Raw genomic sequence first — 25,251 nt, 5'->3', positions numbered from 1 at the left:
TTAAAATGGCCACTTGTCCTTAACCCCAGCAACATACACACGGTATGATTCATGTGCTTGACTTAGCCTCCAAAGCTGAGCCCCACTGCAAATAAATAGTCTGTCTAGCTGAGACACTCTCCTGGCTACCACTACAGAGACCCAACAGAGTCTCTAGACCTTTCTACCAGGTCTTGAAAAAAACGTCAGTAAAATGGTGTGCGTGACTGTACATTTTGGGCCAGTAACTCCCAGCACCACTAACGGCAACAGCACAGCAGTGTGTGTGTTTAAGCGTCTCCTATAGATCTTTCTACAAACCACATCTTGGCGGTGTCCGTACAGCCTCGTATAGAGGACATGTTGTTGTTCCTGTTAGGGGCGGGGCCCAGGAGGAGTAGCGTGGAATAGATGAGGTCATCCGGTAGCAGCTCTGAAGGACGTGTTTGGGGATGGAGACCGAGGCAGATAAAGGATATCCCTGTGTGTGTGTTTCACATACATACTCTAGGTGCATGACCTGTTGATATGCCTCTGGGGCATTTGTGCTCTCGCTATGGTTTCAATCAAGTGATAAAAGCAGCCCAGGCATGGTCTAAGTCAAGTTGTGTCCAGTTTGAACAATGTAAAAACCCCACAAGCCCATAGTTTTTCTTTCTGCATAACTGTAATAAATATCAGTGTGTATTATAGCAGGGGTCAACATTCTTAAAATATCTGTGTCCCGAAAATCAATGCACTCGTCAGACAAACAAGCGGGCTAAATATAGTATCCCCAAAATCAATACATGTCAACATTTCTTGTGTTTTCGTGGATATAACAGGATCAAACAGCCCCCTCCCAACACACCGAGGGTTTGCCGATAAAGGTTGACTTGCTCGATTTCACAAACGGTTGTTTAACTCGTCGTCCTTGCTCTCTACGGAGCACAAGGCCACATTGTTTCATTTTTTTAACCAGGAAGGATGGAGAAACCAAACCCTGTGTCTGGGACTGGTATAGCGGGTAATGCTGCCTGCAGCACATGGACCTGATACGGCCAACCCTCAGCGTGGGTATGCATCCCGGCGCCACATCTCCCTCACACCCTCATTAGCACATATCTTTGTCTCAAATAAGATTAAAAATACTGTTCAAAAATATATATATTCAATAAATAAAAGAAAAAACATCCAAACCCCTGCCCTCCACTTTGAGGGTTATAATGTAATTCAAGACAGGTCAGGGGTGTGACAGTCCAACCCAATTCCATCCAGACCAGCATGCCATGGGGGGGGGATCAGTATGTCACATTCAGACAGGGATTCCAGTCATAGGCACACTGAGGCACTTGACAGTGGTGTGACTGGGGTGCATCCCAAATAGCTCCCTGTTACCCATATCCCTATAGGCCCTGCCATTTGAGATACATAGAGTATGTTATGACCTGTTGGGACAAGCAGGGCCTTTCAAGTCTCCCCTGGGTTTATTTAACCTCTTGGCCCTCCTGTCTGTTGGTGTTTGTTGGAGTGTTGGTCTGCTACCAAGGTCCCTCTACACACTGCAGACAGACATGCCCATTGGTCCCTCTACACACTGCAGACAGACATGCCTATTGGTCCCTCTACACACTGCAGACAGACATGCCTATTGGTCCCTCTACACACTGCAGACAGACATGCCCATTGGTCCCTCTACACACTGCAGACAGACATGCCCATTGGTCCCTCTACACACTGCAGACAGACATGCCCATTGGTCCCTCTACACACTGCAGACAGACATGCCCATTGGTCCCTCTACACACTGCAGACAGACATGTCTATTGGTCCCTCTACACACTGCAGACAGACATGCCCATTGGTCCCTCTACACACTGCAGACAGACATGCCTATTGGTCCCTCTACACACTGCAGACAGACATGCCCATTGGTCCCTCTACACACTGCAGACAGACATGTCTATTGGTCCCTCTACACACTGCAGACAGACATGCCTATTGGTCCCTCTACACACTGCAGACAGACATGCCCATTGGTCCCTCTACACACTGCAGACAGACATGTCTATTGGTCCCTCTACACACTGCAGACAGACATGTCTATTGGTCCCTCTACACACTGCAGACAGACATGTCTATTGGTCCCTCTACACACTGCAGACAGACATGTCTATTGGTCCCTCTACACACTGCAGACAGACATGTCTATTGGTCCCTCTACACACTGCAGACAGACATGTCTATTGGTCCCTCTACACACTGCAGACAGACATGTCTATTGGTCCCTCTACACACTGCAGACAGACATGTCTATTGGTCCCTCTACACACTGCAGACAGACATGCCCATTGGTCCCTCTACACACTGCAGACAGACATGTCCATTGGTCCCTCTACACACTGCAGACAGACATGTCTATTGGTCCCTCTACACACTGCAGACAGACATGTCTATTGGTCCCTCTACACACTGCAGACAGACATGTCTATTGGTCCCTCTACACACTGCAGACAGACATGCCCATTGGTCCCTCTACACACTGCAGACAGACATGCCCATTGGTCCCTCTACACACTGCAGACAGACATGTCTATTGGTCCCTCTACACACTGCAGACAGACATGTCTATTGGTCCCTCTACACACTGCAGACAGACATGTCTATTGGTCCCTCTACACACTGCAGACAGACATGTCTATTGGTCCCTCTACACACTGCAGACAGACATGTCTATTGGTCCCTCTACACACTGCAGACAGACATGTATATTGGTCCCTCTACACACTGCAGACAGACATGTCTATTGGTCCCTCTACACACTGCAGACAGACATGCCCATTGGTCCCTCTACACACTGCAGACAGACATGCCCAATGGTCCCTCTACACACTGCAGACAGACATGCCCATTGGTCCCTCTACACACTGCAGACAGACATGTCTATTGGTCCCTCTACACACTGCAGACAGACATGTCTATTGGTCCCTCTACACACTGCAGACAGACATGTCTATTGGTCCCTCTACACACTGCAGACAGACATGCCTATTGGTCCCTCTACACACTGCAGACAGACATGCCCATTGGTCCCTCTACACACTGCAGACAGACATGTCTATTGGTCCCTCTACACACTGCAGACAGACATGCCTATTGGTCCCTCTACACACTGCAGACAGACATGCCCATTGGTCCCTCTACACACTGCAGACAGACATGTCTATTGGTCCCTCTACACACTGCAGACAGACATGTCTATTGGTCCCTCTACACACTGCAGACAGACATGTCTATTGGTCCCTCTACACACTGCAGACAGACATGTCTATTGGTCCCTCTACACACTGCAGACAGACATGTCTATTGGTCCCTCTACACACTGCAGACAGACATGTCTATTGGTCCCTCTACACACTGCAGACAGACATGTCTATTGGTCCCTCTACACACTGCAGACAGACATGTCTATTGGTCCCTCTACACACTGCAGACAGACATGCCCATTGGTCCCTCTACACACTGCAGACAGACATGTCCATTGGTCCCTCTACACACTGCAGACAGACATGTCTATTGGTCCCTCTACACACTGCAGACAGACATGTCTATTGGTCCCTCTACACACTGCAGACAGACATGTCTATTGGTCCCTCTACACACTGCAGACAGACATGCCCATTGGTCCCTCTACACACTGCAGACAGACATGCCCATTGGTCCCTCTACACACTGCAGACAGACATGTCTATTGGTCCCTCTACACACTGCAGACAGACATGTCTATTGGTCCCTCTACACACTGCAGACAGACATGTCTATTGGTCCCTCTACACACTGCAGACAGACATGTCTATTGGTCCCTCTACACACTGCAGACAGACATGTCTATTGGTCCCTCTACACACTGCAGACAGACATGTATATTGGTCCCTCTACACACTGCAGACAGACATGTCTATTGGTCCCTCTACACACTGCAGACAGACATGCCCATTGGTCCCTCTACACACTGCAGACAGACATGCCCAATGGTCCCTCTACACACTGCAGACAGACATGCCCATTGGTCCCTCTACACACTGCAGACAGACATGTCTATTGGTCCCTCTACACACTGCAGACAGACATGTCTATTGGTCCCTCTACACACTGCAGACAGACATGTCTATTGGTCCCTCTACACACTGCAGACAGACATGTCTATTGGTCCCTCTACACACTGCAGACAGACATGTCTATTGGTCCCTCTACACACTGCAGACAGACATGTCTATTGGTCCCTCTACACACTGCAGACAGACATGTCTATTTCAGATCTGGGTTCAAACACCATTTGACATCTTTGCTGTAGCTTGCATAAAGTGCCATGTGGGCAGGGTTCACAGTTTTTGGAGTATTATAAATGGTCCATTAAGCCAGGCAAGCTTAATCAAGCACAGATCATAAAGTATTCAAACTCAGGTCAGCCCACTGGTCCATCCACCCTGGGTCTGCATTGTCAAGCTCCCAGCCGCCCATGAACTACTACACTGACTGATGGACAGGTGTGTGTACAGGACACACATGGTATACACTGTACTAAGGAAATCTTACTTGCAGGTTCCTTCTCAACAGTACAACAACAATAACAAACAATAAAAGATAAGAACACGAACATGAAGTAAATGGCTCAATAGAATATAATATTTTTTTTAGCATATGTATAATATAGGAAGGCACAATTTATAGTCAAATATTTACACGTATCAGGGAAGGAGGGATTGGGGGGCAAGTGTTTAAATTGTGCAGTATTGTGCAGTATTAGCAATAGTAAATAAGAGTCTAGTAGCAACAGTTGTGATGGCATGAGTGTGTGGCGTGAGTGTGTGGCGTGAGTGCTAAGGTACGGACAGTCAGTGCAGGTGGTCAGTCCAGTTCGAGTGTTCAGCAGACTGATGACTTGTAGATAGAAACTGTCTCTGAGCCTGTTGGTATCGGACCTCAGGTTCCAATACCGTCTGCCCGACGTTAAGCGACTGAACATCTCTTGGCTGGGGTGTGTGGAGACCTTGATAATGCTGCAGGACTTCTTCAGGCAGTGTTTCAAGTAGATGTCCTGGATGGGTGGGAACACAGTGATGTACTGGGCCGTGTTCACCACCTGCTGAAGGACCTTGCAGTCGTGGACGGAGGAATTCCCGCACCAGGCCGTGATGCAACCGGTCAGGATGCTCTCGATGGTGCAGTGGTAGTATTTGGAGAGGACCTGGGGTGGCATCCCAAATTTCTTCAGCCGCCTTAGGAAGTAGAGACGCTGTTGAGGCGTCTTGACAAGATCGGTGGTGTTGTTGGTCCATGTCAAGTGCTCAGCGATGTGGACGCAGAGGAACTTGAAACTGCTGACCCTCTCTACTGCAGTCCCAATGACTTCCTGAAGTCAACAAATCAACTCCTTTTTTTGTTGTTGCTGACATTGAGTGAGAGGTTTTTGTCCTGGCACCACAATGCCAGTTCACTTACCTCCTCCCTGTAGGCTGACACGTTGTTGTTGGTTATCAGGCATACAATTGTGGTGTCATCAGCAAACTTGATGATGGAGTTGAAAAGCCACGCGGTCGTGGGTGAACAGGGAGTAAGTACAGCAGAGGGCTGAGGACACACGCCTGGGGGGCCCCTGTGTTAAGAGTCACTGTGGCGGAGGTGTTGTAGCCAATCCTCACAGCTTGTGGTCTGCCCGTTAGGAAGTCCAGGATCCAGTTGCTGAGGGTAGCATCCAGACCCAGGGTTCTGAGCTTGGTGACGAGCTTGGAGGTAACAATACTGTTGAATGCTAAACTGTAGTCAATGAACAGCATTTTCGCATAGGTGTTCATCTTATCCAGATGTGTTAGGGCCGTGTGAATGGCATCTTCTGTGGATCTATTGGTTCATTGGAGTGGGTCCAGTGTACCTGGCATGCTGGCCTTGATGTGGGCCATGACCAGCCTCTCGAAGCACTTCATGATGACCGGGGAGAGTTCGGCGATAGTTACTTGGGAATGTCACCTTGGTTCTTGGGCACTGGGATGATGTTGGTGTCCTTGATGCAAGTGGGGACTACAGCCTGGGACAGGGAACAGGTTGAAGATGTCCCAGAAGACACCGGCCAGCACACACTGAGGTCCTTGACAGGGATGCCATCTGGGGCGGCGGCTTTGTGAGTATTCACTCTTTTGAGAGTTTTCCTCACGTCGTCCTTGAAGAACGAAAGCACCTGGTCATCCAGAGCATTCCTGGATGCCTCGGTGTTGTCCGCCTCGAAGCGAGCATAGAATGTGTTAAGCTCATCGGGGACGGAGGCTTCGGTGGGCACCACACATCTGGATTTGCCTTTGTAGTCCATGATAGCCTGTAGTCCTTGCCACATGCATCGTGCGTCAGTTGTCGAACATTGATTCTCGTACCGGAGTTTGTACATGTCACGAGTCCTCTGGGTTTGATCTACTGATATTTAATGCTGCACTATGGGCACTCAGCATGTTATGTATTTTTCTGTTCATCCAGGGCTTTTGGTTGAGGTCTGCCCGGATTGTTATTGTGGGTTCAACACCAACAACCAATTTCCTAATGAAGCCTGTGACTGATGATGCATATTCCTCAATGTTGATGGGTGAGTCCTGGGTGGATGAATATTCCAAATCAGTATTGTCAAAACAGTCCTGCAGCATTGAGTCTGCCTCCTCTGTCCAACGCCTCACTATTCTCTGTGTTGGTGGCTCCCTCGAGTTGCTGCTTGTAGGCAGGGAGTAGGAAAATAGAGGATTTTTAAACGTCACAGATGTTTGTGCACACATTGTCCAACATGTTTCCTCTCGTGGGGCAGAATACATGGTGATACTTTGGAAGAACTTGTTTAAATTTACTTGGTTAAAATCTCCCGCGACAATAAGGCCTGCTTCCGGTGAGAGGACGCTTGCTGGCTAATGTTTTTGTACAGTTTGCAGAGTGCCGCCTTGATGTTTGCTTGTGGCAGTATGTACACAGCTGTGCTAATAACACACATGATCGGGTGAGCAGGAACTCAAGGGGTTCTGAATTTCAGTACAACAAGAATTGTTGATGAGGAAGCATACACTTCCCCCCTACGCTTACAAGAAGCCGACGTTCGAACCATATGGAAAACGTAAAAGCCGTCAGGTTGAATAGCAGAGTTGAATGAATTGTCAGTAATCCATGGCTCTGTAAAAACAAAAAGACACAGCATTCCCTGATGTCACTCTGCGATTGAAGCCTCGCTCCGAGTTCAAAGTTGATTTTCCAGCGATTGGGCATTCTCCATCAGGATACTAGGAGGAGGCCACGTAGCCTGTCTTTTCAGCCTAGCTTGGAGACCCCTTTTCCTTCTTCGTCGCCGGCGTTGCCTTCAGTCATCTCGGCCAGGAGCAACAGGTAGGCCCTCTGCACAGGGAACAAAGGAGCGAATGTATTATTCCAGATCTGGGAGGCTGAGAGATGAGTGTGTAGCTTCCGATTCATGATCCAGAAGTGTCTGTCAGTCGTAGGACAGTCTGAGCAAACAAAGTCATAATTAACAAAAAAATTACAATAAAGAGCAAAGTTGAGCAGGAATCGGAACGACGGGCACCCTCCTTAGCGCCACTATCTTAAAACGCATAGTCTGCTGTGTGTGTGCGTGTGTCCAGGGAAATGATTGAGTGGTAGTGGTCTGTGCAGCTGTCTGCCCAGACACACGGAGTCCGCTGTGTGTGTGTGCGCTCCGCCCAGACACATGGAGAATGTGGGGTTAGCACAGCATGGCCCTGTAGAGGTCACGACCCCAGGAGTGTGCAAGGACATGCCAGTCACCTGACACCTTGGATATGGTGGAGTGTGTGTGTGTGTGAACGGCCTACTGTCCTCCAGGTCTCTGGGTAAATACTAGGCAGGGCAAAGAGGGCATTGGTTGACATCTTAAAGGGATACTTCAGGATTTTGGTAATGAAGCCTTTTATCTACTTCCCGGGAGTCAGATGAACTTGTGGACACCATTTTTATGTCCCTGCGTGCAGTTTGAAGAAAGTTGCTAACTAGCGATAGCGCAATTGCCAACTAGCATAAGTGCAATGACTGCTAGTAGATTTACCATAGACTTCCAGTCATTGGTGCGCGAAACTACCTCATCCTTCATACTGGATCCAGAGACATAGAAATGTATCCATGAGTTCATCCAACTCTGGGTAAGTAGATAAATCCAGATGTATCCCTTTGAAGACAGGAATGCCATCAAGGCTCAAGGCTGGACTGTGGGCCAGAGGACAGGGAGCAGAGGGACGGAAAGACCCACAGCATGTGGAAAAACACTCAGTGAATCCCTGAGCTGTCTGCCACCATTCCTTGCAGCAACGATGACACACATTGCTCATTGGGCCAACCACTCATTCCCCACAGCATCTAACACATGTGAGAGATGCGGTGCGAGTTGCCAGGAGAGTACGAGTCATGCAAAGTGGTTTAAGGCCTTGTAGCCCAGTATAGCAACGTACAGCTACAGGTCAGATAAATGTGTAACCACAGAACTGGAATGAGTAGAACGGGTATCCCCATTCAAGTCAACTCATTCTATTTCTTTGGCTGTAGCCTTGAGTACCAGTCTCCATTAGAGGTATACCCAAAGTAAACAGCATAGTGGGTCAATTTCCGCAACAACTATGAGCGCTGAAGCGCGAGGCCAAACTCCTCCTCTGTTCTGGTCATGATGCTACCACGCTGTAACAGTGTGAAGCTAACTTGCACACATGTGCAGGTGCTGTGTGTGTGGCCGTGTGAGAGCGAAATCTTGCATCTCCCGTATCGTAATATTTGCGGTGCGGCTCGTGGCAACGTCATTGCGATGAGTCTACATTTAAGTAACACTTCAGATGGTAAACAGACAGCTGCGTACGCATCGCGTTCATTGATCACGGCACTGGCATAAAAACATCTAACCCCTTTATTGTGGAGAGAAGGCAGCTCCTAGGTCAGCTACTATGTTTACTTAATTCACCCATGACTAATCAAAAGTGCGCGCCCCCTCCCTTCCTCTTGTGATTAATTCAGTAGGGTCAACATGAGCAGGGAAAAACAGCTGTCCCTCCCTCCCAGTTGCCACCCATCCATTCCCCTTGAACAGAATCCCATGCTGTAATCCTGCATGGCCATAATCTAATCGACACCAGCGAGGCAACACAAACGCTAAAGCCAGTTTATTTCCTGCAACAGTTTACGTTACATCACACAGTGACAGCGCGAGGGAGAGAGGAAGGAGAGGGCAAGGGAGTCACCCACATGTCACTGTCCCCAATAGAGGTTAAACACAACACTTCTCTCCTCCACAAATTGCTGTTATCAAACACAACCACCCACCACACCCATGTATAGATTTGTAAAAAACTAAATGTTGTTTCTTTGTTTTCTCCTAGGTAGCGTTAGTCGGCTGTACCTGCTCCAAAACTCCGGTATTTCTCAGCCTATAGCTTGTTCTCCATCTTCTTTTTAAATAGTGAGCCAACATGTTTTCTGCACTTTCTATTTCCATGTCTGATCCAAACGGGTTGTTATTATGTCTCTCTCGTCTCTCTGCAGCAGACATACAGTAACCCATTGGGGCGGCAGGGAGCCTAGTGGTTAGAGGCAGGGAGCCTAGTGGTTAGAGGCAGGGAGCCTAGTGGTTAGAGGCAGGGAGCCTAGTGGCTAGAGGCAGGGAGCCTCGTGGTTAGAGGCAGGGAGCCTCGTGGTTAGAGGCAGGGAGCCTCGTGGTTAGAGGCAGGGAGCCTCGTGGTTAGAGGCAGGGAGCCTCGTGGTTAGAGCGCTGGGCCAGTAACCGAAAGGTTGCTAGATTGAATCCCCGAGCTGACAAGGTAAAAATATGTCGTTCTGCCCCTGAACAAGGCAGTTAACCCACTGTTCCTAGGCCGTCGTTGTAATTGACTTAATTGACTTGCCTAGTTAAATAAATTAAATTAAATAAGTTCAATTAAAAAAGTTTAAAAAGCGCGTATAGAATCATGACAATACCAAGAGTTTTAATACATTACATTTACATTTAAGTCATTTAGCAGACGCTCTTATCCAGAGCGACTTACAAATTGGTGCATTCACCTTATGATATCCAAAACAGGGACAGAGTATCGTATCGGTACCAAGTTGTGATATCGTTTAGTGAGTACGCTGGCAACTCCCAACACACACACACAAGGCCTAGATAGTCCCCAGACCAGGCTGTGAACTCTGGTCAGAATCACAACATTATACTGTCAACTCAATCAGTAAGGTTGTGTGAGGAGTAAGACCTGCCTTCAGAGAGGAACTCTGGGGCACGAGCCAGAGGGTGCTTCCCTAAAGGCACCCTACTCCCTATATATTGCACTACTGTTGACCAGGAACCATAGGTCAAAAACAGCCAGACAGCAGCTGGAATTAATAACAATGAGCGGGTCATTGGAAGTCTCCAACCGAATGATCAAGCAAATGGATAACCAACAACACTCTGTTGTGTCAAAAAGAACATCCTTGAACGGTCGATGTGATAAAACTGTCATGTCACACTACATGACACTGCACGCGGTCATACAGGACACACTGCCCGCGGTCATACAGGACACACTGCACGCGGTCATACAGGACACACTGCCCGCGGTCATACAGGACACACTGCCCGCGGTCATACAGGACACACTGCCCGCGGTCATACAGGACACACTGCCCGCGGTCATACAGGACACACTGCACGCGGTCATACAGGACACACTGCACGCGGTCATACAGGACACACTGCACGCGGTCATACAGGACACACTGCACGCGGTCATACAGGACACACTGCACGCGGTCATACAGGACACACTGCACGCGGTCATACAGGACACACTGCACGCGGTCATACAGGACACACTGCACGCGGTCATACAGGACACACTGCACGCGGTCATACAGGACACACTGCACGCGGTCATACAGGACACACTGCACGCGGTCATACAGGACACACTGCACGCGGTCATACAGGACACACTGCACGCGGTCATACAGGACACACTGCACGCGGTCATACAGGACACGGTCATACAGGACACACTGCACACGGTCATACAGGACACGGTCATTCAGGACACACTACACACGGTCATACAGGACACACTACACACGGTCATACAGGACACACTGCACACGGTCATACAGGACACACTGCACACGGTCATACAGGACACACTGCACACGGTCATACAGGACACACTGCACACGGTCATACAGGACACACTGCACACGGTCATACAGGACACACTACACACGGTCATACAGGACACACTGCAGACGGTCATACAGGACACTACACACGGTCATACAGGACACACTGCACACGGTCATACAGGACACACTGCACACGGTCATACAGGACACACTGCACACGGTCATACAGGACACACTGCACACGGTCATACAGGACACACTGCACACGGTCATACAGGACACACTGCACACGGTCATACAGGACACACTGCACACGGTCATACAGGACACACTGCAGACGGTCATACAGGACACTACACACGGTCATACAGGACACACTACACACGGTCATACAGGACACTACACACGGTCATACAGGACACACTGCACACGGTCATACAGGACACACTGCACACGGTCATACAGGACACACTGCACACGGTCATACAGGACACACTGCACACGGTCATACAGGACACTACACACGGTCATACAGGACACACTGCACACGGTCATACAGGACACACTGCACACGGTCATTCAGGACACACTGCACACGGTCATACAGGACACACTGCACACGGTCATACAGGACACCGCACACGGTCATACAGGACACCGCACACGGTCATACAGGACACCGCACACGGTCATACAGGACACCGCACACGGTCATACAGGACACCGCACACGGTCATACAGGACACACTGCACACGGTCATACAGGACACACTACACACGGTCATACAGGACACACTACACACGGTCATACAGGACACTACACACGGTCATACAGGACACACTGCACACGGTCATACAGGACACACTGCACACGGTCATTCAGGACACACTGCACACGGTCATACAGGACACCGCACACGGTCATACAGGACACCGCACACGGTCATACAGGACACCGCACACGGTCATACAGGACACCGCACACGGTCATACAGGACACCGCACACGGTCATACAGGACACCGCACACGGTCATACAGGACACCGCACACGGTCATACAGGACACCGCACACGGTCATACAGGACACCGCACACGGTCATACAGGACACCGCACACGGTCATACAGGACACCGCACACGGTCATACAGGACACCGCACACGGTCATACAGGACACCGCACACGGTCATACAGGAGACCGCACACGGTCATACAGGACACCGCACACGGTCATACAGGACACCGCACACGGTCATACAGGACACCGCACACGGTCATACAGGACACCGCACACGGTCATACAGGACACCGCACACGGTCATACAGGACACCGCACACGGTCATACAGGACACCGCACACGGTCATACAGGACACCGCACACGGTCATACAGGACACCGCACACGGTCATACAGGACACCGCACACGGTCATACAGGACACCGCACACGGTCATACAGGACACCGCACACGGTCATACAGGACACCGCACACGGTCATACAGGACACCGCACACGGTCATACAGGACACCGCACACGGTCATACAGGACACCGCACACGGTCATACAGGAGACCGCACACGGTCATACAGGACACCGCACACGGTCATACAGGACACCGCACACGGTCATACAGGACACCGCACACGGTCATACAGAACACCGCACACGGTCATACAGGACACCGCACACGGTCATACAGGACACCGCACACGGTCATACAGGACACCGCACACGGTCATACAGGACACCGCACACGGTCATACAGGACACCGCACACGGTCATACAGGACACCGCACACGGTCATACAGGACACCGCACACGGTCATACAGGACACCGCACACGGTCATACAGGACACCGCACACGGTCATACAGGACACTGCACACGGTCATACAGGACACTGCACACGGTCATACAGGACACTGCACAGTCATACAGGACACCACACACGGTCATACAGGACACCACACACGGTCATACAGGACACTACACACAGTCATACAGCATCAGGAAATGCAGGGAGCATCAAAATACCACCACACTTTGAGCTGTGTTGCAAGATCCACGTTGAAAGAAGAATGTCAGGCTACAATTTCAACACAATTAAAACATTACACTGTACACTAACACACTCATACCAGCTACAGGACACATAACTCATCACACTGCTAGCAGGATTGCAACATCCACGGTGAAAGAACATCCGCCCTTAATTGAATCAGTGTTACTGTAACAAGCCAAGCCTACATCCGGTGGAGGTTTCAACTTGCATGTATTCCCATATCCCCGCTCCAGTTCAATACTAAATCCTCATGGTTGTGTGTTGCGGTGACACTGACACTGTGATTATGATACAGCCCAGTGGCCTCAGGGCACAGCAGAGCTGACCCAGCGGAGAATGTGACCCCTGTCGACCTCCGTGACCCTGCTGTCACTCAGTCAGAGGATTAGCTCTCCTCCTTCAGTCAGCCTCGTTCAAAAACGGTGGGAAACAACACTGATAATGAGAGGAAATGAGACGAGGGGTCAGAGGGCAACTGTAGCAGCTCGGGACTCTGTGGGTCACTCGCGCTAGCTACAGGTACGTCCCAAATAGTACCCTACATGACCTGGTCTAAAATAGTGCACCATAGGGAATAGGGTGTCATGTAGAACCCTGCCACCGTGTTGATTCTGTGCAGAGGGGTGAGCGGAGTAGGCCAAGCCGTTGGTAAATAAATAAACAGATGCATAAATAGATGATCCAAACAGTCAACTATGGTATTGATGAAAAACAATCATATTAACCCAGTTCGGCCCCAGACCAAGTGGTTTTACAAATCTAGAAAAGGTCAATAAGCGGACAGGAAAGACATTCATGGTCTTTATGCAAAAAAATAAAGAATCATCCTCATGTTGTTCAAATATTCTCATGATATTATCTAATAACAAATGCCAGGAAAAGCACTAAGCAGATCTCCAATGGTGCCGTTTCCAAAAGGGTAGAAGTTCACGTACAAGCTAGTAAATGTCAAGTTGAGGCCCTCTGGTTCACACCCCTCCATCTCACGTCATCCTGTATGCACGATGGCACCTGGCCTTGCTTGACTTCCCTTACCCTGTCTTTTTTTTAAAGGAGAATTTCCCCCCCACTTGTTTATTAGAGAGGACAGTGACTGACAGGGAAGGTAGGAGGATAGGAGAGCGGGGGCGCTGGAATAGCAGTGGGTCAGACTCCAACCCACGCACACACTGGTACATGTATTCTGGGCCAGCGGCTTCGACCGCTAGATCAGCCAACGCGTCAGTTGACTTACCCGGTCTTTGTCATCAGCCACATCAGACAGCAAGTCATCCAGGTCTAGAATGCCTCCGTCCCCATGCTCCAACCGGTGCACCTGTAACCAGTAGCTGGCATCCTAGAGGAAGAACAACAAGATTAATGTGTTGTCTATTTACTACGTGAGCAAGGGAGATGTGTGCTTTTGCATATCCCATTGTCCCCGGTAGACACACACATAAATAAGAGAGAAGGAGGAGAGATAGAGAGGGAGGAGAGATAGAGTAGGGAGAGAGAGGAGAGGGAGATGTTTAAGGCCAGTCTTGACAGGGCTGATGAGAGGCTTTAAGACCACAGAGACGTGAGGGTTTGATTTAAATCGCCCCACAGCCCCGAGGGCAGTCTCATTACACAATGTACAGAGAGACAAATCCTTTACAATACTGAGACCAGCATTATGAGCAGATTTACAGTCAACACCACGCAATAGATAACGGGCACGGATCTTCTCAAACCATCAACATATATCAGCAGAATCAACAACAAGAGTGACAGTGAACATCAAAAAGAGGAGACAGAGAAAGAGACCGAGCTCAGGAGAGAGAATGACCAAGAGATAGGCCTACAGAGAGAGAGAGAGAGCGAGAGAGAGGAGAGAGAGACCAATAGTGAGAGAAACTGTTGAGTGTAGGTGTCTGCCAGGGGCAGGTTAATATATTCTGCATGGTGGAAGTGTAACTGATGTGTCCCCATGGTGTTCAACCCAGACTGTGAGGGACAACGGAGGACACGGTGCTGGGCGGCATTTAGATCATTACGACTCTGACAAACACGACACTCATCCCATTTAGACAGAAACCTGGAGATGCCACCTGGGCCTGTACTCATGAAGCGCCTCAGAAGAGGAGTCACGATCTAGTGTCTACTGTAGGATCAGGTCCGGCCTTTTATTCATTCTGATTTAAAAAGCTAAATTGATAGTGGATCTGCATTCTGCTCTACGGGCCTTGATGCCCTCCTCCCCCACCCCCTTCACAGATCCGACATGGGGATAGTGTGGAGGGGAGGGGGAGCCATCTCTCCACTGAGAATGACAGTCTGTCAGAGGGAGAGAGGGAGAGACTACAGGACAGAGGGGAGAGCAGAGAGCACATTCACACCGGCGCTGCTCTGCAAATGGATCCCTTCAAGCCAGAATCCTTCATTTAAACAATAACAAGACACCCCGCCTGTGTTTAGGTGAAAAGGGATGGGCCTGGAGAAATGTAACAACTCAGATTCATAGACAGAACTATAGATGCAAGGACTGACTATACATTATATAAAATGATAGTTTTAATGTTAAGAGGCTATGCAGTTTACAAACAGAATATAACAAGCTTATATTATATACACAGGCAGTTAGGAAAGCTAAGGCTAGCTTTTTCCAGCAGAAATTTGCATCCTGCAGCACAAACTCAAAACAGTTCTGGGACACTAAAGTCCATGGAGAATAAGAGCACCTCCTCCCAGCTGCCCACTGCACTGAGGATAGAAACACTGTCACCACCGATAAATCCATTATAATTGAGAATTTCATTTTTCTACGGCTGGCCATGTTTTCCACCTGGCTACCCCTACCCCAATCAACAGCCCTGCACTCCCCACAGCAACTCGCCCATTTCTCCTTCACCCAAATCCAGATAGCTGATGTTCTTGAAGAACTGCAAAAACTGGACCCCTACAAATCAGCCGAAATTGTTGCAACCCCTATTACTAGCCTGTTCAACCTCTCTTTCGTATCGTCTGAGATTCCCAAAGATTGGAAAACTGCCGCGGTCATCCCCCTCTTCAAAGGGGGAGACACTCTAGACCCAAATTGCTACAGACCTATATCTATCCTACCCTGCCTTTCTAAGGTCTTCGAAAGCCAAGTTAACAAACAGATTACCGACCATTTCGAATCCCACCGTACCTTCTCCGCTATGCAATCTGGTTTCAGAGCTGGTCATGGGTGCACCTCAGCCACGCTCAAGGTCCTAAACGATATCTTAACCGCCATCGATAAGAGACATTACTGTGCAGCCGTATTCATCGACCTGGCCAAGGCTTTCGACTCTGTCAATCACCACATTCTTATTGGAAGACTCAACAGCCTTGGTTTCTCAAATGACTGCCTCGCCTGGTTCACCAACTACTTCTCTGATAGAGTTCAGTGTGTCAAATCGGAGGGCCTGTTGTCCGGACCTCTGGCAGTCTCTATGGGGGTGCCACAGGGTTCAATTCTCGGGCCGACTCTCTTCTCTGTATACATCCATGATGTTGCTCTCGCTGCTGGTGATTCTCTGACCCACCTCTACGCAGACGGCACCATTCTGTATACTTTCTTTGGACACTGTTAACTAACCTCCAGACGAGCTTCAATGCCATACAACTCTCCTTCCGTGGCCTCCAACTGCTCTTAAATGCAAGTAAAACTAAGTGCATGCTCTTCAACCGATCACTGCCCGCACCTGCCCGTCCGTCCAGCATCACCACTCGGTTCTGACCTAGAATATGTGGACAACTACAAATACCTAGGTGTCTGGATAGACTGTAAACTCTCCTTTCAGACTCACATTAAGCATCTCCAATCCAAAATGAAATCTAGAATCGGCTTCCTATTTCGCAACAAAGCATCCTTCACTCATGCTGCCAAACATACCCTCGTAAAACTGACCATCCTACCGATCCTCGACTTCGGCAATGTCATCTATAAAATAGCCTCCAACACTTTACTCAGCAAATTAGATGCAGTCTATCACAGTGCCATCCGTTTTGTCACCAAAGCCCCATATACTACCCACCACTGCAACCTGTACGCTCTCGTTGGCTGGCCATCGCTTCATACTCGTCGCCAAACCCACTGGCTACAGGTTATCTACAAGTCTCTGCTAGGTAAAGCCCCGCCTTGTCTCAGCTCACTGGTCACCATAGCAGGACCCACCCATAGCACGCGCTCCAGCAGGTATATTTCCCTGGTCACCCCCAAAGCCAATTCCTACTTCGGCCGCCTTTCCTTCCAGATCTCTGCTGCCAATGACTGGAACGAACTGTAAAAATCACTGAAGCTAGAGACCCATATCTCCCTCACTAACTTTAAGCACCAGCTGTCAGAGCAGCTCACAGATCACTGCATCCAACTACCTCATCCCCATACTGTATTTATTTATTTATCTTGCTCCTTTGCACCCCAGTATCTCTACTTGCACATTCATCTTCTGCACATCTACCATTCCAGTGTTTAATTGCTATATTGTAATTACTTTGCCTCCATGGCCTATTTATTGCCTTACCCCCCTTATCTTACCTCATTTGCTCACATTGTATATAGACTTATTTTTCTACTGTATTATTGACTGTATGTTTGTTTTACTCCATGTGTAACTCTGTGTTGTTGTATGTGTCGAACTGCTGTGCTTTATCTTGGCCAGGTCGCAGTTGTAAATGAGAACTAGTTCTCAACTAGCCTACCTGGTTAAATAAAGGTGAAATAAAATAAATATTTTGGGTTCTGATGTGGTATGACAGTTGAACTAAGCTCATGTGGCATTTATAAGTTATATTCCTCAGCAATCAATGACTACATATCATTCATTTATAAGTCAAAAAATGGATGAAGCAACTAGGGAATCCAGATTTAATGTAATGACCAGTTAGTTTGACAGACTGGACCATGTCAAAGTAAATCACTACTCTGTGTAGCCATAAAGAGTAATTCCCTTAGTGGTCACATGGCTCAGGGCAGGAAATGCATTATGTGCAAACACTGAGTGTACACAAACAAATCACAAATGGGGAATGGGACAGAGTGGCCCATTTGTTTCCTAAAACACTGAGTGGACAAACTGGATTGGGAAAGAGTGAGAGAGAAGTTCATCTATGATCCACAGTAAACACAGTCTACTGTGGCCAGGGCAATCAATCAGTGATTTTCCGTCAATATCGACCCATGTCTATTTTCCCCCCGGGGGAGGCAAGCTTACATTTGGCCTTTAGCGAGTGTTTTGTGTAGTAGTCTGCTGAGGAGATACGATCTGCTTGGTTAAATTCAACAGTGGCAGCCATATCGGAGAGCAGAGAGCCGTGTGTAAAAGACATTCCTAGAGGCCCATGTCCCGAGAGTAAAAATAACCTACTGTAAATATCACACCACCACACCTCACAGTGGACTTCTGGAGTAAACAAGGAGAGTAGCGGACTGGTGATGGAGCAGGGCTGGAAACCAGGGTCATATTCATTAGAGCCCACGTATCAAGATGTTTTGCAACTGAAACAAGCCTTAATTACTGGGCAAGTTCAGGTTAACTTCAGACCGGGCTGTTTTTTCCACGTCTCGTTTAGTATCTTTGGTAACTGGTGAATACGGCCCAGCTAATGGCCTTACTCAACTTCCACCTTCACAGACACACACGGCTACGTCAATAACCAACTCCTAGCCTTGCATAGCCAGAGAGGCTACATCAACCCTCACAAACAGCAAAAACAAAACAGCTGTCTCTTGAATCAAAATGGCTCTTATTTCCACACAAACAAGGTGGGAATAACCCTGACAGGCTCCAGCTCTGTTCCCATGAACCAACTCAGGCAGGCCTCATCAATACCCTATGAAGCAACAGGCCCGGAGTCAGGCTCGCAGGAACACCCTCCCTCTCTTGCTCTTGAAAATGTACAGAAAGAAGTATTATGCTTACAGAAAGGTGGGTTCAGATTCAGAAGAGAAAGATGTATTACAGTTCTAGGAATGTGTTGGGTTCACTGAGAGGTCAATAACTCCGTATGCTATAGATAAGCCTGCCGATCTGATTCTGGGGATCCCCCTGGTATCCCTAGTTTTCATTGGCTGCATGTTGCCTTTGGCCTGACTCCAGACTTGCACAGAGCTGATGAGCGGTGCAGGAGATTAGTCTTTGTTTTGACTCCAAGCCTGCATCAGAGACCTAGTTTTAAAGCCCTTCTCCGTGAGGATGCGTCCTGGGATAACGCAGAGCACCATGGGCTCTGGGTTCCATCCAAACAGGCAGTAGAGGTTCAGCCTCACTGCACAGACAGGCCACACAGTCTGACGGCTGCTGTATCGCTCGCCATGTACTGCTGAGCACTGAGCATTACGCACAAAGACCAGTGTTGTACTGAAGGAGCAGGCTGGCTGGCTGGCTGGCTGGAGGGTGATGACTAGGGCTGGTCGATACATCGCGAATACCTGTATCGATTTTTACAATACCGTCTATAACGATACTTCACTGTCAGTTTTGGTTGAGTACCAAACCATCAGAATGGAGAAAGCCCTTTCAAATCAGAATTCATTTGTAGCCATTCTAGGGTCATGCAGAAATATAAAATACCGTCAAATACCACCACATCGTAGAAAATGAGAAAAATATTGTGATATGATTTTTGGGCCATATCGCCCAGCCCTGATGGACCGTGTGAAGCTAAGCCTCTACCCCCCCTGACCCCCATACCCTCTCATCTGCATGTCGTTTACTGCATGTCATTTACTGTACGACTGACTCCGACTAGCACTCTCAAGAGGTTTCCGTATAACCCTGAGAACGTTCGCTGCAGCGCTCTCTTTCTGGGAGCAGGAAACACGAGCGCGTGTCCTCACGTACACACGCAGGGAACTGAGAGCGTAGTTAAGTGACCGTAGATTTAGGATTTAGCAATATGCATGGCGGGAGAGTCTCTCTGCGTTGACAGACGGAGAGGACAGAGTAAGTTACTTAGGCAATGTGGTGGGAGCTGACAAACTGAAGACAAATGCTGCTACAACTATCTGGGGAGTGATCTGACAAACAACGTCACAACATAATACATTTCAGAGACAACCCATTGCATGCTTCTTTCTGCTCTCCTAGCTGCATGCGAACGCTACTGTAACGTTCAAAGCATTCGCAGAACAGAAAGGGATTCATGCGTGTGCCCAATGGCCCCCGTTTTCCATATATAGTGCACCACTTTTGACCGGAGCCCTTTGGAGCCTGCTCGACCAGTAGCGCGTTAGAAACGGAATAGGCTGCCGTTTAGGACGGAGCCGAGGAGTCTGATATAGGGGGTGGAGGAGTCTGATATAGGGGATGGAGGAGTCTGATATAGGGGATGGAGGAGTCTGATATAGAGGGTGGAGGAGTCTGATATAGAGGGTGGAGGAGTCTGATATAGAGGGTGGAGGAGTCTGATATAGAGGGTGGAGGAGTCTGATATAGGGGGTGGAGGAGTCTGATATAGGGGATGGAGGAGTCTGATATAGAGGGTGGAGGAGTCTGATATAGGGGGTGGAGGAGTCTGATATAGAGGGTGGAGGAGTCTGATATAGAGGGTGGAGGAGTCTGATATAGGGGGTGGAGGAGTCTGATATAGGGGGTGGAGGAGTCTGATATCGGGGGTGGAGGAGTCTGATATCGGGGGTGGAGGAGTCTGATATAGGGGGTGGAGGAGTCTGATATAGGGGGTGGAGGAGTCTGATATAGGGGGTGGAGGAGTCTGATATAGGGGGTGGAGGAGTCTGATATAGGGGGTGGAGGAGTCTGATATAGAGGGTGGAGGAGTCTGATATAGAGGGTGGAGGAGTCTGATATCGGGGGTGGAGGAGTCTGATATAGGGGGTGGAGGAGTCTGATATAGGGGGTGGAGGAGTCTGATATAGGGGGTGGAGGAGTCTGATATAGGGGGTGGAGGAGTCTGATATAGGGGGTGGAGGAGTCTGATATAGAGGGTGGAGGAGTCTGATATAGAGGGTGGAGGAGTCTGATATAGGGGGTGGAGGAGTCTGATATAGGGGGTGGAGGAGTCTGATATAGGGGGTGGAGGAGTCTGATATAGGGGGTGGAGGAGTCTGATATAGGGGGTGGAGGAGTCTGATATAGGGGGTGGAGGAGTCTGATATAGGGGGTGGAGGAGTCTGATATAGGGGGTGGAGGAGTCTGATATAGAGGGTGGAGGAGTCTGATATAGGGGGTGGAGGAGTCTGATATAGGGAAGAGTTTGGGATTAGACCAGTGGGGATGCAGACAGGCTCCAGACCCCAACAGAGAGCGAGCATAACTGATTATGGTCTAGAAATAGCGAAATTACTGCATAGCCTGTCTGAACTAAGCCAAGATGAACAGCCTGGCAGGCAAGCAGCAGAGAGACCGCAAATGAGAATACAATTCTCTTCGAGGTATTTTTTTTGTTTAGAGAGAGAACTGTGGTTGAGTTGACTCTGGCTGAAACGTTCACTCTACTTCCGAACCGACACTTCCAACAAACTGCGTTCCAAATGGCACGCTATTCCCTTACGACCACAGTCTGTGCTAACTGCTTGATTTGACTGTTTAACTGATCAGAACGCTGCCAACTCAGCCAGTGAGGTAGACTGAGGTTCCTCCTGGGACTATTAGTTGCAGACACACATGAAGTGTGAATGTGGATTTGGCCACAACACATCCAAGGTTAATGTGAGGATAGTGTAAACAGAAAAGTTGCACATCTGATGCAGTAGAAAGGCAGATCTTACTGCATCTATTTCGTTAGTGTAAAAGCCGCCGAGGTGTGAAATGGGGTTGAGAAACACCATAAGGACAGGGGAGTGAAGGTAACAGAGCCCTCCAGACACAGAAGCGATGTGAAGGAGCTGCACAAAACCAAATCAACAACATCAGAACAATGTAATGTGGCATGGTTCAAAATCACCCACAAATCAACCTTGACAAATAAGCACAAGTCTGTTTGTGCCATCAAGCCAACTCCTTGGGTTTGGCTTGACAATGTGCAATGAAGATGGCAAGAGGCACAAACAGATCTGGGACCAGGCTGAGAAGTAGGGTCGGGACGATACCAGTATCAGGATACTCGTTAGTATCGTGGCAAGGAAACAAAACAAGCATATTTAACTTCTTTAGTAAAACAGCCCTAATGTTGGAAACAAACATTATTAGAGGTCGACAGATTAATCGTAATGGACAATTAATTAGGGCCGATTTCAAGTTTTCATAACAATCGGATATCGGTATTTTTGGACACCGTTTTTTTTTTACACCTTTATTTAACTAGACAAGTCAGTTAAGAACACATTCTTATTTTCAATGACGGCCTAGGAACGGTGGGTTAACTGCCTTGTTCAGGGGCAGAACAACAGATTTTTACCTTGTCAGCTCGGGGATTCAATCTTGCAACCTTACGGTTAACTAGTCCAGTGCTCTAACCACCTGATTACATTGCACTCCACGAGGAGCCTGCCTGTTACGCGAATGCAGTAAGTAGTAAGTTGCTAGCTAGCATTAAACTTATCTTATAAAAAACAATTAATCAATCAATCATAATCACTAGTTAACTACACATGGTTAATGATATTACTAGTTTATCTAGCGTGTCCTGCGTTGCATATAATCGATGTGGTGTGCATTCGCGAAAAAGGACTGTTGTTGCTCCAACGTGTACCTAACCATAAACATCAATGCCTTTCTTAAAATCAATACACAAGTGAATATTTTCAAACCTGCATATTTAGTTAATATTGCCTGCTAACATTAATTTATTTTAACTAGGGAAATGGTGTCACTTCTCTTGCAACAGAGTCAGGGAATATGCAGCAGTTTGGACCGCCTGGCTAGTTGCGAACTGTGTGAAGACTATTTCTTCCTAACAAAGACAGCCAACTTTGCCAAACATGGGATGATTTAACAAAAGCGCATTTGCGAAAAAAGCACCATCATTGCACGACTGTACCTAACCATAAACATCAATGCCTTTCTTAAAATCAATACACAGAAGTATATATTTTTAAACCTGCATATTTAGCTGAAAGAAATGCAGGTTAGCAGGCAATATTAACCAGGTCAAATTATGTCACTTCTCTTGTGTTCATTGCATGCAGAGTCAGGGTATATGCAACAGTTTGGGCCGCCTGGCTCGTTGCGAACTAATTTGCCAGAATTGTACGCAATTATAACATAACATTGAAGGTTGTGCAATGTAACAGGAATATTTAGACTTATGAATGCCACCTGTTAGATAAATACGAAACGGTTGCGTATTTCACTGAAAGAATAAACGTTTTGTTTTCGAGATGATAGTTTCCGGATTCGACCATATTAATGACCTAAGGCTCGTATTTCTGTGTGTTATTATGTTATAATTAAGTCTATGATTTGATACAGCAGTCTGACTGAGCGATGGTAGGCACCAGCAGGCTCATAAGCATTCATTCAAACAGCACTTTCATGCGTTTTGCCAGCAGCTCTTCGCAATGCTTCAAGCATTGAGCTGTTTATGACTTCAAGCCCATCAACTCCCGAGATTAGGATGGTGTAACCGATGTGAAATGGCTAGCTAGTTAACGGGGTGCGCGCTAATAGCGTTTCAAATGTCACTCGCTCTGAGACTTGGAGTAGTTGTTCCCCTTGCTCTGCATGGGTAACGCTGCTTCGAGGGTGACTGTTGTCGATGTGTTCCTGGTTCGAGCTCAGGTAGGGGCGAGGAAAGGGACGGAAGCTATACTGTTACACTGGCAATACTAAAGTGCCTATAAGAACATCCAATAGTCAAAGGTATATGAAATACAAATCGTATAGAGAGAATTAGTCCTATAATTCCTATAATAACTACAACCTAAAACTTCTTACCTGGGAATATTGAAGACTCATGTTAAAAGGAACCACCAGCTTTCATATGTTCTCATGTTCTGAGCAAGGAACTTAAACGTTAGCTTTCTTACATGGCACATATTGTACTTTTACTTTCTTCTCCAACACTTTGTTTTTGCATTATTTAAACCAAAGTGAAAAATTTTCATTATTTATTTGAGGCTAAATTTATTTTATTGATGTATTATATTAAGTTAAAATAAGTGTTCATTCAGTATTGTTGTAATTGTCATTATTACAAATAAATAAATAAAAATAGTCCGATTAATCGGTATCGACATTTTTTGGTCCTCCAATAATCGGTATCGGTATTGAAAAATCGTAATCGGTCGACCTCTAATCATTATATTGTCATCCAGAGTCACATTTATTTATTTTCCAAACTACAGCACACAATATTTTACATACAGCAGATTTTTAAAGGACCAAAGAGTTGTCTGCTTCGGCGTTTTCATTTTTGCCACGGAAAAAAATATTGCGATACTGGCATCGTCCCGGCCCAAGAAGGTAGCAAACTAAGAAGGTCAAGTTTATATGCGAGTCGGCGACCACACAAAGGTCATGAACGGAGCACATGTCTGACTCGAAGGGTCAAAGTGAGGCGAGTTTGAGAAACAAAAAGCTCCTTTCATTCCAGCTCAATGACTCCTCAAGAGGGAAATTGGAAAATGTCACTAGAGCAGCGTGATGCCTATCTGGCAGGAGAAACAGACAGCCACTAACAGATAGACGTGTCATTACAACACGCAGAGAGGGGCGAATACAACAACAGTCCTGTGGAGTGTGTCTGGATGCATCCCAATGGGCCCTGGTCAAAAGTAGTGCATTATACAGGGAATAGGGTGCCACTTTGGACGCACCCTGTGTTAATGTAATAAGCATATTCGACAGTATTGTGGAAGGTGGGTGTCAGTAATAAGATATGCCTATTGTCTAAGCATATGCCCAATGCTCACTGAAGGCCTGGTTTTGTCCTCAGTCCTAAAGTCAAGTCCCTAACATTTCTCCAAATGTATAAGCCCCAACTGGAATCTTAAGTACGACTCTTCTCAGTGGGGCTTACTAGTTACGATTTATCCTTGTACAACCCAGACCTCTTTACTCCCGTGTTACGCTGTGTTAGAGAGACCGTGGTCCGAAATAACTCACGTTACACTGAGCTCTGGAAACAGAGAACGGGAGTAAAAAGGAACGGTAAT

The 25,251-nt window shown here is 47.8% G+C and overlaps 1 protein-coding gene across 5 annotated transcripts in view; it reads right to left on the bottom strand.

Moving 5' to 3' along the window:
• The window catches only part of LOC139550896 (partitioning defective 3 homolog), a 249,251-nt gene that overhangs the window by 182,218 nt on the left and 41,782 nt on the right, over positions 1 to 25,251 (bottom strand). For all 5 annotated transcript variants that reach the window (XM_071362135.1, XM_071362137.1, XM_071362140.1 and 2 more), the window contains exon 2: positions 14,443 to 14,544. In XM_071362135.1, coding sequence (XP_071218236.1) covers positions 14,443 to 14,544 — 102 coding nt within the window. The remainder of the gene's footprint in view (positions 1 to 14,442; positions 14,545 to 25,251) is intronic.

Source organism: Salvelinus alpinus, chromosome 23, assembly GCF_045679555.1.
Source record: "Salvelinus alpinus chromosome 23, SLU_Salpinus.1, whole genome shotgun sequence".
Taxonomy (NCBI): domain Eukaryota; kingdom Metazoa; phylum Chordata; class Actinopteri; order Salmoniformes; family Salmonidae; genus Salvelinus; species Salvelinus alpinus.
Note: the sequence above shows the minus strand (reverse complement) of the source record. Positions and strands in the feature narration are given on the sequence as shown.